The following is a 16,059-nucleotide window of genomic DNA, read 5'->3' on the forward strand; positions in this document are numbered from 1 at the left end:
TTCTTCTTGCACTTTGGAATGGTAAAATTACATATAGTTTTCGAATATCATGTCTTACACGTGTATTGCGCTCCTTACTTTGTGCTGCAGTCTTCCTGCTATGGTGTTTATCATTGTATGAGGAGTGTAATATTTTCCACTATATTAGTTTACGCTTGCATAGTTAGTAAGATGAGTGCTTTACGGTCAACCATATCATTGTAATATTGTACTTTATATTGACTTCCTGTTGCACACAATAGTGTGCCTGAGTGATAATAAAAATCTCTCTGAAATCTCTCTGCATTTAAAACAAATGAGAGTGTCCTTGACGATGAATTTTCCCGCATGTTCGGAAATATCTTTGCGATAATAACAGTTCATTTATTTTGCTTTGCCTTTTTTTTTATTCTGAAGCAACAATCCCATATATTTTGTATTTCGGCATCAAAAATACTAATGCCAATTGGAGGGTAAAACAATTCATAAATATCATTTTAAAATGATGTCTTTACTACAAAGTGTAGCTGTAATGTACACGCGTACAGAAATTTGTTGACATGATTCCATAGAAGATAAATCAAAAGGTATGTTATCAAAATGTCAATAAAATGTTCCACTGATTTGCAAAATATTTATCACTTAATTCAAGGAAAATGATCACATGCCTAAATATTTAAAAAAAAAAATCGGAACATGGGTTCGAACCTACACCGTTCACTTCTTCGTGTCACCAGCTAACTGCGTTACACATTAGGCTAAATCGGACATAGATATATACGGAAATACAAACTGTTTTAACCCAAGAAACATCTGTCGCAGTTTTTAGAAACTTGATCAACCTTTTTTATCATTATTTTGAGCACTTTCCCAAAGGAGGACCACTTTTCTGGCATACGATTTGTTTTTGCATATTACATCACGGAATCAAAAAGTTTATTCAAAAGTTGGTCCTTGGATGGGAAAGTATTGATTTTTTTTTTTAAGTCTGGGAAACCCCGTCACTTTCATAGATATAGTGAATATGGCTATATTTGCAATATTATATTAACAATGCCGAATATCTCAACAGTTCAAAAATTCACTTAAATCATGTCAAACGATCAAAAGTCAAATGTCAACACTGAAAACAGTATTTGGCGAATTTATTACCCCTTTGAGTCTTTTATAATAAAAACAAAGACTTTTTTTAAATACGTCCTCAGCATGTTTGCCGCTCGTCTGTTCGACTTTTGTGTGTTTTGTGGCACATATATAGCCCTTTTGGCGAGTATTTCCTCATCAGTATCCGAAGCGAAACGTTTGCCATTTTGTAAACTCGGTTTCTGTTTACTCTTTCCGTGTGCGCCTTTCATGCTTTAACCTTGATGGCCACAGTTATCTCTTTTGGCGCAGTGGCATGGTTTATAATATGTAAATTTATGATACATGTATTATTTCTGGAATTCTGTCATCCCCGATACTGGCGTATCCGCTTGGGGAGGGAATTTTCATTCTTGATACAGATGCATCAAATATAATAACAGATGCAGCAGTGCTGTCTCAGGATCAGCATGGAGAGAAGCGAGTTGTGTCTTGTAAAAGCAAGAGATTGGAGCCAGCTCAAATGCGGCACCGTGTAACGAGACATGGGCCATTGTAATTGTAACATTTATTAAACAGTTTAAATAGTATTTACTCGACAGGCAATTTATCGTTAAGAAAGATTATGTATCACTAATCGAAATAGCTGCTTTGGTTCAAGTCGCCACCAGAACAACAGGCCCGATTTACACCTTAGCCAATTAATCGCAATCTAACAACATCTAACGACATCAATTTTGTCATCAGGGCCCCGTATCGGACATTTTGAATATTTTGGATTGGCCCAAGAAGTAAGACCATTTTGTAAAATAAAATGTCAAAAAATTATCAGCAAATCAGAGTCCAGAGTGGCCATCTTGGATATCTGATTGCCCGGATAAATAACAACATTCAGTCAGGGTAATGTCAGTAAGATTCCAATTAAATCTCTTTAATAGTATTTCAGTTTAAGCTGTATTTGTACAATGTTCCCAGACGACTGACAAAGACAGGTCATAATATTGATAAGTTTTGGGAATGACACATAGATGATTGTAGTTTAACTGTTTTTCTCAAGCTGGCCGTCGACTTATCACTGGAAAAAAACCTTTATAAACTCGCATTGCAGTAGTTTATTGACATTTATTGACAAGCCAACACAAACAAATAATACAATACAATTTAAGTAATCTCGGTTTAGTAATCTGTGATCTCAGTAAAGTAATCCGTGATCTCAGTTTAGTAATCCGTGATCTCGATTAAGCAATCCTTGATCTCAGTTAAGTAATTTGTGATCTCAGTTGGTTTATTAATTTGTGATCCCAGTTTAGTTATCCATGATCTTGGTGTAGTAATCCTTGATCTGGGTTTAGTAATCCATGATATCATTTTAGTTATCTGTAATCTCAGTTTAGTAATCCGTGTTCTCGGTTTAGTATTCCATGATCTCAGTTTAGTCATCTGTGATATTGGTGTAGTAATCTGTGATCTCAGTTTAGTAATTTGTGATTCCAGTTTACTAACACGTGGTCACATTTTAATAATCCATGATCTTGATGTAGTAATCAATCATCTCGGTTTAGTAATCCATAATCTTTGTTTAGTAATCCGTGATCTCAGTTTAGTCATCTGTGATCTTGGTGTAATAATATGTGATCTCAGTTTAGTAACACGTGGTCCCAGTTTACTAACACGTGGTCACAGTTTAGTAATCCATGATCTTGATGTAGTAATCCATGATCTCATTTTAGTAATCTGTGATCTCAGTTTAGAAATCCATGATCTCATTTTAATAATCTGTGATCTCAGTTTAGTAATCCATGATCTCAGTTTAGTAATCCGTGATCTCAGTTTAGTAATCTGTGATCTTGGTGTAGTAATCTATGATCTCAGTTTAGTAATCTGTGATCCCAGTTTACTAACACGTGGTCACAGTTTAGTAATCCATGATCTTGATGTAGTAATCATTATGATCTCGGTTTAGTAATCCATGATCTTTGTTTAGTAATCTGTGATCCCAGTTTACTAACACGTGGTCACAGTTTAGTAATCCATGATCTTGATATAGTAATCAATGATCTCAGTATAGTAATCCATGATATCGGAGTAGTATAATCTATTATCTTGATTTTGTATTATATATATAAATTTTGTAATCCATGATTTCGATCGTTTATTTTTTTCATCATGTCCCTTCCCAGGCTCTGTATAACACACACATTTGTAGCAACATTCTCATTCAGTATAATGACGTCACAATGATATCGTGAAATCTTTGATTTCATTTCTGTAATTCAATTATGTCTAAACATGAATCATTGATTAGCTGACGTTATCAACATTCTCCTCAATTTTCCTTGATTTGAATTAAACCTAGGGGAGGAATCCGGATAAAGTCCGAGTGCCATGTCGGTCCTATTATTATACACGAACTTAAGCTTCCTGTTCCTGGAACATAGGACGGCCTTTGATATTTATACCAAAAACAAATTTCCTAAAGGTATCCTGTGAAAGGTATGAACACATTTAGTCCTTTATTCTGTACACAATCTGCACGTTAACACGTCTGTACGAAATGATGCTACTTTATAGCTATGTGTAAAGCGATCAGGATAAACAGACGGCGCGTCATCCTTGCATAGGACTTGTGATCACTGATAAACGCGCAACAGCGCAATCACTCCGATGCGTCTGAATAATGCACAACAGTTACGTCATATAATATTGTTCGACCCACTTGTTCAATTCTTCTTTCTGTTGTTTGCTTTGTAACAGGATAAACGTTTTAGTCCTGTTTAGTTGGGTATGGCTGATACAGCCGAGGTAAGTTTCCCCCTTTAGATATTGTGAATTACAGACGTTTCGCCCCAAAACCGTTACGCCCCAAACCAGTTCGCCCCAATTTTTTTCACATCGCCCCAATTTTCAGTTCAGTTCGCCCCAAGATAGACAACCATATCGCCCCAAAATTTCTTTTCGCCCCAAAAGCTATATCGTCCCAAAAATTCTGTATCGCCCCAACCGCTACAGGCTGTTAATGGGAGGTAACTCTTTCAATTTTAGAGTTGTGAGTATTTCCTTATTAATATCAATAATTCATTTCTTGTTTCGAATAATTTCACGTGGAAATAATCTGATTATCTTAAACATATATATCATCTTAAATATATAAATACATGTCTAACATAGATATTATAGATATGATGCGTTAACTATCTACGGCACGCGTGGAAATAATATAATTGTCTTTTACTTTTACCTGAATATTATTGTACAAATATACACATAAATATATATAGAGAGAGAGATAGTTATTAATTACAACGTCTTATTTTAACAAATGATGCAACATAGTATAACACAAAGATATATATCATGCACAATACAAGATACATCACTTAATATTTTTGTGGATACATTTTCCTACCGTTGTTACCTGCCATCAATGCGGCGACACAAAATGTAAAGGAACCAGGAAAATAATTGCCTCTCTGATCTAAGTAATTTACTACAGATCGTTGATATATGGCTTTGTCGTTTGTTTAATAGCTACAGGCATCAAAGTTTGATGACAAGATGTACACATACCAAATAGAAAAATATTCTTTATAATAGCACTTAACATACAACACATGAAAACAGGGATTTGTTGTTTATTTTAAAGTCACACGCGTCGGTGTATGATGAGAGAATGTACACAATGCTACATTTCCGTAAGTCACATCTTATGGAAACATAAACTGAAAACATACGTTAAAGGAAACATATCACTTTTACAATTCCGGCTTTGCAAAACTAAAATAATATGTACATATATTTGATGTGCCAACCTTTCCGTTGTATACACAGGTAACAAGAGTCATTCCCCTATGCACGGTAAACACAATCACGTAATTATGGAAAAATAAGCAAGCTCCTTCTTTTGGAAGGGGGGGGGGGCGTTATATTTTTTAGGGGCGAACTAGTTGGGGCGTTATGTTTTTTTGGGGCGAACTGGTTCGGGCGATATGAATCAAATTTGGGGCGAACTGGTTTGGGGCGAAACGTCTGACACCCGATATTGTCATTAACTCGTTATACAAGGATCCTCAGTACTCCAGGGGTGATGCTCACTTTCACCATCTCAACTTAACTATCTGCACTCCTGGAATATGTCATAGCATAATTGAAGTCATGCGGCTTGCTATTTGATTGCGATTGATGTCAGGTAAAATAAACACCTGACCAATCACTAGGCTAATAGGCCTGCCTGTCCTATGAAGATGACAGAGGAGCGAGGAGCGACACCTGACGTCAAAGCCAGCCAATTTTACCGTTACTACACCGACATATTCTTTTGATGTACATCAAAGGATCAAACTAGTCTTCTCGTCTCATCCATGAGATGCGACACATTCAACACTGGACCTTCAATTTTGCTATGACATACAGTTTTCCAGGGGTCGCTCAGCAGAGTGCGAAAGTCAGAGCGTAAACCCTAGAGTATCAAGGATGTCAGATGAGCTACTGGTATACCTGGTTCAAAAGTTTGCTGGCTGAAGTACCAGATTTTTGTGAGTGATGAGTAGGATGAGGATGACTTTGAAAGTTTCTGGGTTAGTAACTTGATTTTGGATCCGATTTGCTCTAATCCCATTCACACCAGTGACACTACAAGTCGTTTCTCCCTAAATCCATTTCGCCCGAGGTTGTTTGCCCTGATATAAATATATGTTTCAGTTATAAATATCAGTTGAAATGGGTTTTTTTATGATTTAAAAAAATGCTGTTGTTGTAAGAATTTGTGGCAAAACAAGTTAACACCCTTGATTTCTTGTCTAAATCTGTAACCCGAGGGTGACTTATAGCTACGACAACATTAAGGCTGAGGAGACAGCTAGGGTATCCAGGGTTAGACACTAACTATATTTGCTTGGTAGTCCACAGGACTAGTTGAATAGATTATGTACCAGTCCTTCGTCAGTGTAACTAGTCCAAGATTTCCTGATAAGGAAACATTGCGATCTACAGCACGAAACATCAAAAGTAATCGACTGTAAAGGACTTAAAATAGCTACTGCCATAAAAATAGTTTTAGGAAAATTTGGACAATTATCATGCAATATTTCTTATTTTAAGCAGTGTTCTAAATTTAAAAAAAGTATATATTTATTTCATAATCATATTTTTCACAAGTCCAAAGTACCAGTTAGGTTAGGTGAATCACTAGTCCTTGCTGAAATCTACTAGGTGACCCCTGTTATCATTGCTATTATAACTAGAGGCCTAGGGTTACTTGCAACCAAGGTAATAGGATTGTGTCGCCATTTCTCAGTAGAATTTATTCATATTTTGTAGATATATTGCTTTGAAGTAAAGAAAATTTTCTGCCACAAAAAAAATAAAGGTCAGAATTTTAAGGATTTTAAAAGGAAATTTATGTAAAAAGGAGTGAATTTTGAAAAAAAAATTGAAACACACAATTGTGTGCAAAATAATGTCAATAAAAATGATACTAACATAGATTAGTATTGCATTAATGTATATCAATTTCATAAATGCTGAAATTGTGTAAAATGAATTATCTATAAACGATTAAAGATTGACATTTGATAATCAAACCATATACACATAGTAATTGCATGCAAGAGTTATCGTTCTTGAAAAACTTCACAGTAGTGAAATAGGTAGCCGGTTTCTGAAGTACAGAAAAATGGACACATGTGACTCATTGATTTAAAAACAACTGAATTAATGCCTGGATTGCTTTGCAATTCTTTATTATTGAAAGAACACACTGTTCTGTCAATAATAAGCATACAATGTTCATCACTTTAATATTAAACATTAGATTATGCGGAAATTGTGATACTGTCTCCCTACATTGGATTTTCAACTAGGGATGTACTTCCTATTTCCGTTTAGCAATACACTCCTATGACCTTAACTGGTAACCACTTCATTTTCAGTGGGAAAGTTTGGATAATGTTTCTTACAGTATACCTTTAGATTCAACATTGTTTCTATTGAAACTGCTAGCTCCCTATTGGGAGATTTTCAAAAGCATTATTCCATTGAATTACCATGCACTTACATGATTTACTGTATTTATACTTAAAAAAGCCCCTGGGGACAAACTATAAACTCCTGACTGATCTTTATGTGTTCATCCAAGCTCATTAAAGCCAGTTGCCAGCAAAAGTGCTATCCTGAACATTAATTGATTCAATTAGCTATTATTTTCAAGTCAATCACCTTTTTCAAATCTTAGTGAGAACACTGACAGCACAATGAAGTAGGATTTGGTATCATTTCTGATGAACTATAATATAAATTTATGGGCTGATTTTTGATACAGGATAGGCTAACTGCCAAATAAATATAGAATTTTATAACCAACTGATTGTTTAAATTTCAGACAGACAAAAGAACGACCACCAAATGGCGGGTACACAAATTTCAGACAGACAAAAGAACGGCCACCAAATTGCGGATACACAATGCATGATAAAGATTGAGGCAGTAGGGAATGACCAGGAGGAAAACCTTTTAGAAACAGAGTTGCCTTTAGATACAGTGACAGGAAAACGTGTTGGCAGTGACAGTTACGTATTAGCTGAATTAGAACCTGGATTAGGATACCTCATTGACGCTGCTGTTACTAGCTTTTCTGTAAAGAATGAACCAGATGACAGTATAGAGCAAGACACTTCTTCAGTGGATTCAAAATTAGGAAGTGAAAGTCTTATCAGTTCTATAGCAGGGTGTTCTGTAAAGATTGAGACAGACAACAGTTCACATAGAGAGACTTCTGTAGCTGATATAGAACCAGGGGAGGTAAGCCATACTGAAGCGATCGTATACAAGTCCTCTATAAAAACTGAGACAGACAATAGCAGAGAGACTTTTGTAGCTGATGAAGACCAAGGGGAGGTAAGCCACAGCAAATCTTTTGTAACTGAATCTGCAGTAGAGATTGATACAGATGAAGATACGTATGGAGAGACATCCTCAGGTGATATAGAACCAACAGATGGAGGCCTAAGTGACTTTATCCTATATAAGACTTCTTTAAAGACTGAGGTACAAAGTGTAGATAGTAGTGTACATCTACAGACTTCTATAGCTTATGTAGAACCAAAAGGGGGAAGCCTCGGTGAATCAACCGTGTATAAGCCAGCGGTAAAATTTGAGACTGACGAGGATACCTGTTTACAGACTTCTATAGCTTATGTAGAACCAAAAGGGGGTTGCCTCGGTGAATCAACCATGTATAAGCCAGCGGTAAAATTTGAGACTGACGAGGATACCTGTTTACAGACTTCTATAGCTTCTGTAGAACCAAAAGGGGGAAACCTCGGTGAATCAATCGTGTATAAGTCAGCGGTAAAATTTGAAACTGACGAGGATAGCTATTTACAGACCTCTATAGCTTATATAGAACGAGAAAATAGAAGTCTCTGTGGTTCTTTTGAGACTGATTACAATGCACGTAGAGATACGTCTGTGGCTGATATAGAACCAGGGGAGGGAAGTCTGAGTGAATCTACAGTATATAAAACTCCGATAAAGTTTGAAACAGATGAAGATACACATGTACAGAATTCTAACGCTTATATAGAACCAGGGGAGGGAAGTCTGAGTGAACCTACAGTATATAAAACTCCGATAAAGTTTGAAACAGATGAAGATACACATGTTCAGAATTCTAACGCTTATATAGAACCAGAAGATAGAGGTCTCTGCGAATTGTTTGTTACTGAATCTGCAGTAGGGATCGAGACAGATGAGGGTACACCCACAGAGACGTGTGAAGCTGAACCGCCGGTCAGATGTGTAACACTCATACTTCCAGAGCGTGGTAGGTCATTATTATATCATCTTTCTCTATCACTTTGCCATAACTATTTTAGGTTACAGGAGTTGTGCAAGATACATATAAGGTCCAATAAAGGACCCCATTCACAATTGAAAATCTGTCCTGTAATTTCCAATTTTCAAGCTAAATTTCGGCAATCTGTCAATTGTTGTTTGTAAATATGAAAAGAAATCAAACTTCAAGCTTTCTCATATTCTCACCAAAAGTAAGTTTTTATAATGAATGGTGATGTGTCCCCTTTTAATCATTTTCCAATTTTCTAAAATACCTAATACTATTTTTGCACTTCATAGTAAAAGGCAGGCAATTTTCCCAATTTAAGGAGAGGTACCCATTTCTAAAATACCCAGCAATATGTTTTCTTACTCCTAAAATATTGGATAAGCAGCTGGCAAGGTGTTGTCTTAAGATATATATCTTGCTATCTGGTTAAACATTGGCTGATATCTGTTTTAGTCTTATAGTAAATCTACACAAAACTTGAAATTACATCACAATGCTTTGTGATGCTGCATGGTACTTAATATAACTGTGGCTGGAAATAACTGAAGTCAGGTGGAACTGTTTATTGAATCGAATATAAATTTTGTGTGAAAAAAGAACTGAGAACTTGTGATATAATTTGTTGTCATGTTTATCTTACTAAGTTAATTCAAATGTTTAAAAGACGCTTGGAAAGATCACATACTTTTTAGTGATTGTCAGTTAATTAACTGTCTTGAGGTTAATGAAGTTGAGAATTATTAAGTCAATATAGTTTTAACATAGTATAAACTTTGTCAATTAAATAACAACCCATAGGTAGTTCTGAATTATTAGATATGCTTAAGGGAGATAACTCTTCAATAAATCAACTGACACCTGTTTCATAAAATTTACTTATTTTAAAGTTGATAGTTTTTCATGCAGTGAATTTGTGTTAATTGTAGTTTAAAATAATATTTTTTGTTTAATCATTTTCTTATAGATAAATATTGCAAAATTTGGTGTGTTATTTTAGTTTTTAGTTTTAATTTATACTTTTAAAAATAGTGCATTGTATATATAATGGACTCTAAACAATATTTAGTTGGTGAAATATATATATGTCGGCCACATATTGTCTTCATAAGTCTCATGTTTATTTGTGTGATTGAAAGTGAAGCCTTTTATATGAGTAGGATGCAAACTTCACATCTTTAACTCATTCACCCCTGATTTTTCATAATGAACTATCCCAACCTTTAAATTGGAGGAGTTCAAATGTGTTTTAATGGGTGAATGAGTTATTGAGTTTGATTTCTTTTTGTTACTTTCAGCGAAACTTGATCTGAACAGTTCTCCAGTTATTCCAGAACAGAAACAACACACATGTAACACCTGTGGGAAGAGGTATTCTAAAGCCGTATCTTTACAACGACATCAAAGATTACACCATGACAGGGTCTCCAGTACAAATATGTTTACATGTGGTATCTGTGATACATCGTTCAGCGTAAACAGAGATTTGATTTCACACGTGAAAATGCATGGCGATGAAAATGAACAGAAAAGAAAGAATTCGAAATATCAAAACAAAACACGAGACAGCAAGAGAAAAATATCGAAGAAAACTTCACACACCAAAAGAAAGCGTTTATCATGTAGCATTTGTTGCAAGAAATTTCACAGCCAAGATTACCTTCAAAGGCACAAAAGTATACACTCCAGTGTGAAGCTTTACCCGTGTCAGGTCTGTGGTAAAACGTTTACAATGAGGTGTGGACTAACACAGCACCTCCAGGTCCACTCTAGTGACAAACCTTACCAGTGTTTGGATTGTGGGAAATTATTTAGGCGGCAGAGTCATCTACGAACACACTCCACCATGCATTCCGGAGAAAGACCGCATAAATGCAGGCTCTGTGATTGGGCATTTACGGACTGGAGTGGCCTGTTGCGACACCAAGTCATTCACACGGGGAAGAAACCTTACCAGTGTGATGTGTGTAACCGAAGCTTCGGTAGAAGAGAGACTCTGAATAAACACTCCCTCACACACTCGCAACAGGAGTTTACTTGTGATATTTGTGGTAAAACTTTCAGCCGATTGGGAACTCTACAGAAACACCTTGTCGTACACTCGAAAGATAATCCGTTCCAATGTGATACCTGCAGTAAAGGTTTTTCCGATGAAAGGGGCTTGAAAAGACACATGCTGATCCATACGGAAGACGCCCCGTTTAAGTGCACTTTGTGTAGTAAAGCATTCCGCCATTCCTATCACCTCAGCCGACACATGAAGACCCACAACCGGGACAGTTCCCGGCTACACACGTGTGATCACTGCGGTCAGTGCTTTGCAAATAAATCATACGCAAAGAAACATGAAAAATCCCACAAAAGATGAAACATGATGCATCCAAGAGCTGAAAAATAAATCATACGCAAAGAAACATGAAAAATCACACAAAAGATGAAACATGATGCATCCAAGAGCTGAAAAATTTCAATTTATCTCATGACAGCCTTGTGATTCTGTAAATAATAACGGTACAAACATCGTATCTTTTTTGAACGATCTGATGTAATACCTTGTTGTGATGTCATAGAATTATAATGACTCCACCAACTTCAATGTTAAAACATCACAAGGGAGCTTGAGTCGAGAAAAAACTAAGATTACACATTTTTCATTTGATATTGCCATACCTTGGCTAAAATAATCTTTTTTTTTTAATTTTATATTGCCATACTTTGGCTAAAATAAACTTTTTTTTCCATTTGATATTGCCATACCTTGGCTAAAATAAACCTTTTTTCTCATTTTATATTGCCATACCTTGGCTAAAATACACTTTTTTTCATTTGATATTGCCATACCTTGGCTAAAAAAACTAAAAAAAACACATTTTATATTGCCATACCTTGGCTAGATAAACTTTTTTTTTCATTTTATATTGCCATACTTCGGCTAAAATAAACTCTTTTTTCATTTGATATTGCCATACCTTGGCTAAAATAAAAAGTTGAAATTAAATTGACTTATTTCATATAAATGAAAAATCATGTAAAGTTGTATAAGTGGGATAGCTAACGTGATATGAATTATTACTATTTATTGTTATTTGAGTTTTGTTGTTCTTGTTTCAGGGTTGATGATTTATTTTAAACCTCAATATTTTATTACAATTTGCCTGAAAGTCAAGTGCTTCAGCTAGCAGATTAATGTTTATTAAGTTGTTTATATTTGTGAACATAAAATGAATGTGTTTGTTTGACTGTTATAACTTTTTTAGTTTTTTTTTTAAATTTCAAATGTAATGAACTGAGCTTAACTGAAAAGAAGATGAATCATAGGTCAGGAATAGGAAGAAAAGTTTAAAAGTGAAAAACTAAAAAAATATAAAAGATAGGAAGATATGAAGAACAAAGGTGTTCTTTTCCTTGTTAACTCTCCTTGCAGCAAGTGCCTGTGTGTTAACCCTATGGTGCAGTGTATGTACTCTGATAACTGTCATCCAGCTCCTTATCAAAAACAGATACCTATAGGATCATGATTAATTATCCAGAAGGAACCACAGGGACCTGAGAATTGAAACATGCAGTGTTGGTTGGTTTAGCGAAAGAATTACTGAGCTTCATGCTTCCAGCCAATCACACCAGGGGTCTCGGCACGCGCTCGTATATATGATCATTGGGAGTGTCATTTTACCGAAAGTCGATGTAAACCCCTAAAACATGTAAAATTACTCTGAACACCTTAGTTTAGGAAAAATATAGCTGTAACAATTTCTCAGGTCCCTGTGGTAGGAACATGTACCTGGAGTGCTACTGATTCTTTTCTCATTTAAATGACCATATAAGTCACGGGGTCGAATATGTTATAAACTTTTTTTTTTAAATATCTGAAAAAGAACCATAAGGTTTACACACAGATACTTGGGTATGTTATGAAGAACAGATTTGCAAATATGTGGCTAATATTGTGTTGAGATTAAAGGTCACACTGTTAAAGGTCAACTCTTAGCTCTATCTGTGGTCAAAGATCCAAATGATAAATGCTAAGTTTAACACAAACAGGAATTGACTTATTTTGCAAATTTTCGAAAAACATTTGGATCCTTTGTCAAACAAAAAGAGCAAATGACGGGCATCCTGACTCGCTAAGCCACAATATTTGCCAAAATAGTAAATTCAACTGTCAGAAAATATTGAGACATTTCGTCAAATAGCACTCAAATACTTCAGGCATTCCGAGGGAGAGGTAATATGTTTACCCATTCCGCCCTTTAGTGGATGTTAAAATTGGCTCATGAAAATGCTGGTGGCCCCCTCATCTATGTTCAAGATTCCTCTTCCTTCCCAACCTAGATAGATTCTTTGATTTTCTTCGCTTTTTGTCCGTGCCTGGAAAACACTAGTACTGTCTGCCACTTATTCACACACCAACCATGGTTTCGGAATTATGACGAAATATAACCAAAATTTGTAGTTTTCATATAATCTTAATTTCCTTCAAAAAAATGTTAGAATTCGCCTGTAATCAATTAAGAAGTGTTTATTATTTTTTGTGAGCAGAATCCTCATAACATAATGCAATGACACATATATACGTAATCCAGATTTCACAATGACACACCGACTTACTTTTTGTCGACACATTTCAAGTAATTGATGGACCTGTTTGCACATGTCAAACATTATTTGATGAATATCTATATATCAGATGCTACTCTAGATCTTCTGACCGATATAGAATATACATAACCAACGTTTTGTATTATGAATTACATATAATACTTATATGCACTTCTTATAAAATATCACCATATCACCGATATCTCTCATTCAGCTATTCATCATGATATAATGTAATAAATTCTTCATAATAATGTACAGAAATGAAAAATGTCAAATAGGTGACAGGACAATGGAGACAACAGGAGGAACCCAGGTGTTCAAAGTCTGGTTAGCTTAAGGGGAGTCATTGACAGAATTTTCAAATGTGATTTTGAGAAATATTTGGTTTATCAATATTTTTTTACGATTTTGTCTTAAACCCATCATCATCATCAAGGCTTTTTCATGTAATTTTTAGTCATGCATGACAATGTTTTTGTGTATATAGTAAAGTTATCGTTAAGATAAATAGACATTGAACATTATGACCCAGTTCTTATAACCTATCACAACATGCATTGGTTTATCATTATACTAAATAGAGGCGAAGCTGACGACCAAATAACATCTTTGTAATACAAGTTTGATATACATATTACTAAATCATCTTCTCTGCACCCTTGATATGGTAATCACAAAATCGAATGCACACGGTTCGCCATCTAATTGGTTTCAGATTTTATTTAAGACCAATCACTAAGATAGTACCTGAAGATCATTTAGGAGCTTCACCAATATCAAAGGCGATCAATTTAACCGTTGTGCTGCTGCACAATTTCTTTCTGATATTGTACCAAAGAGATTAAAGGTATGTAGAAATCCTGAACATTTTCAAGACAAATTAGCTCGTGTCATCTTGTACAGCGCCTTCAATTTCAACATGTCCAAATAAAGGTGTAGGGTATATATAGGGAGCACGCACTAGTTGCGCTCTTTCGAGTTCGTTGCTCCACAGGTACTAGCCTCGCCTGTCAATACACCTATACGATCATAGTATAGGTGTATTGACAGACGAGGCTAGTACCTGTGGTTGCTCATCACCCTAACTGTACATGTACCTAGGTACATTTAATTGGCTAGTTGGCGGACAACGACGCTCTGCTGGACGATATAGATTAACAGTTAGTGCATGAAGAAAGTGTTTCAAATGACAATCCGAACAACGTTGTGAGTGACGAGGATGCTGTGTCATTATCCAGTTCCACATTACAGAACATGTTATAGAAACACACCCAGGCCATTCCTAACAGCCTATAACAGGTCATCTTCGCTAGCCAAGGGTTCGCTTCGTATACACTCCACTTACATATAATCTATCCAATAATATAACTAAGGTCATAGTTTAATAAAAAAAAAAATGCTAGTATATGTACATATACTGATCATGATCAAAAATTCATATGATAAAATTGAAATACAACTACAGACTGTGACTCGTGTAGGGAAACCAGTCAAGATTGGAAACAAAATAGTCACTATTTTTATTCTTGTAAGTTGAGTGTATACGAAGAGAACCCTTGGCTAGCGAAGATGATAACAGGTAGGAGCACGTGTTATTTGGTCCGTAACAAGTGAAGAGACGACCACCGAGTACGGGTTTCCGTTATGTCGTGTGTGTTATCATTCCAATTTAATTGATTTATATTCGGACAAATATATTGAGGGAGAGTATAAAGGTGGTGCATATCAAGAACAAAGCACTTGGATTTCAAAATCAACCAAATAAGCATATTTCTAAACATTTTCTTCAGGTTGGTAAGTATGAAGTATGAAGAGTTCTTTTTACACAACCAATGAAATGTTCTATGTGACGTTTCGATGGGTAGTACGATATGTACACTGTCACCTTCATCAGACAAAGGTGTAACACATTTACCTTTGTGTGCATACACTTCACTGGTCATTTGTCTGATGAAGGTGACAGTGTACATATCATACTAATCATCGAAACATCACATAAAGTTTTTTATTGGTTGTGTAAAAAGAATTTTTCATAAACCAAATAAGCAATTACGTTGACATAAATAAATCTACTTATTTTCGCTGATTTCCAGTTTTTTATGTACATATATAAAATAAAACTGATGTATACATTGTACATTGTAATATACTTTGTCTATCAACAAATATAAAACAAGAAATTTGTTACATGTTTTATTCTACCCTCTATCGTGTTTTAACAAATTGAACTTGTAAATTGCTAAACGTGATATTTGAACGTATTCAGAAGATTATCAAATTCTCGTACATACCTATTTGATGATGTGATGATGATAAAAAATATATAATAATGGCGTGAGAATACCCAATAGCTAGGAGACAGTTTGCATGTCGATGATGCAGTGTTTTTAGGTCACCTGAGACAAAGTCTCAAGTGACCTATTGCGATCGCCTTTTGTCCGTCGTCGTCCGTCGTGCGTCCGTAAACAATTTACATTTTCGACTTCTTCTCCAAAACCCCTGAACCAATTTCAATGAAATTTTGCAGGGACCTTCCATGGACAAAGGTCAACAAAAAT

General features: G+C 35.3%; 2 protein-coding genes across 2 annotated transcripts in view; both read left to right on the forward strand.

Annotated features, from left to right (window-relative positions):
- Nucleotides 1-16,059, forward strand: part of LOC110463181 — a 494,021-nt gene that overhangs the window by 172,949 nt on the left and 305,013 nt on the right. The window lies entirely within an intron of this gene.
- On the forward strand, nt 3,491-11,749 carry LOC110463179 (zinc finger protein 184-like). Its single transcript, XM_021517564.1, has 4 exons — nt 3,491-3,541; nt 7,439-8,881; nt 10,198-11,270; nt 11,341-11,749. The coding sequence occupies exons 2-3, from the start codon at nt 7,462-7,464 to the stop codon at nt 11,265-11,267; spliced, it is 2,490 nt and encodes an 829-aa protein (XP_021373239.1). The 5' UTR covers nt 3,491-3,541; nt 7,439-7,461; the 3' UTR covers nt 11,268-11,270; nt 11,341-11,749.

The sequence above is a fragment of the Mizuhopecten yessoensis genome, unplaced genomic scaffold (assembly GCF_002113885.1).
Source record: "Mizuhopecten yessoensis strain PY_sf001 unplaced genomic scaffold, ASM211388v2 scaffold10871, whole genome shotgun sequence".
Lineage (NCBI taxonomy): Eukaryota > Metazoa > Mollusca > Bivalvia > Pectinida > Pectinidae > Mizuhopecten > Mizuhopecten yessoensis.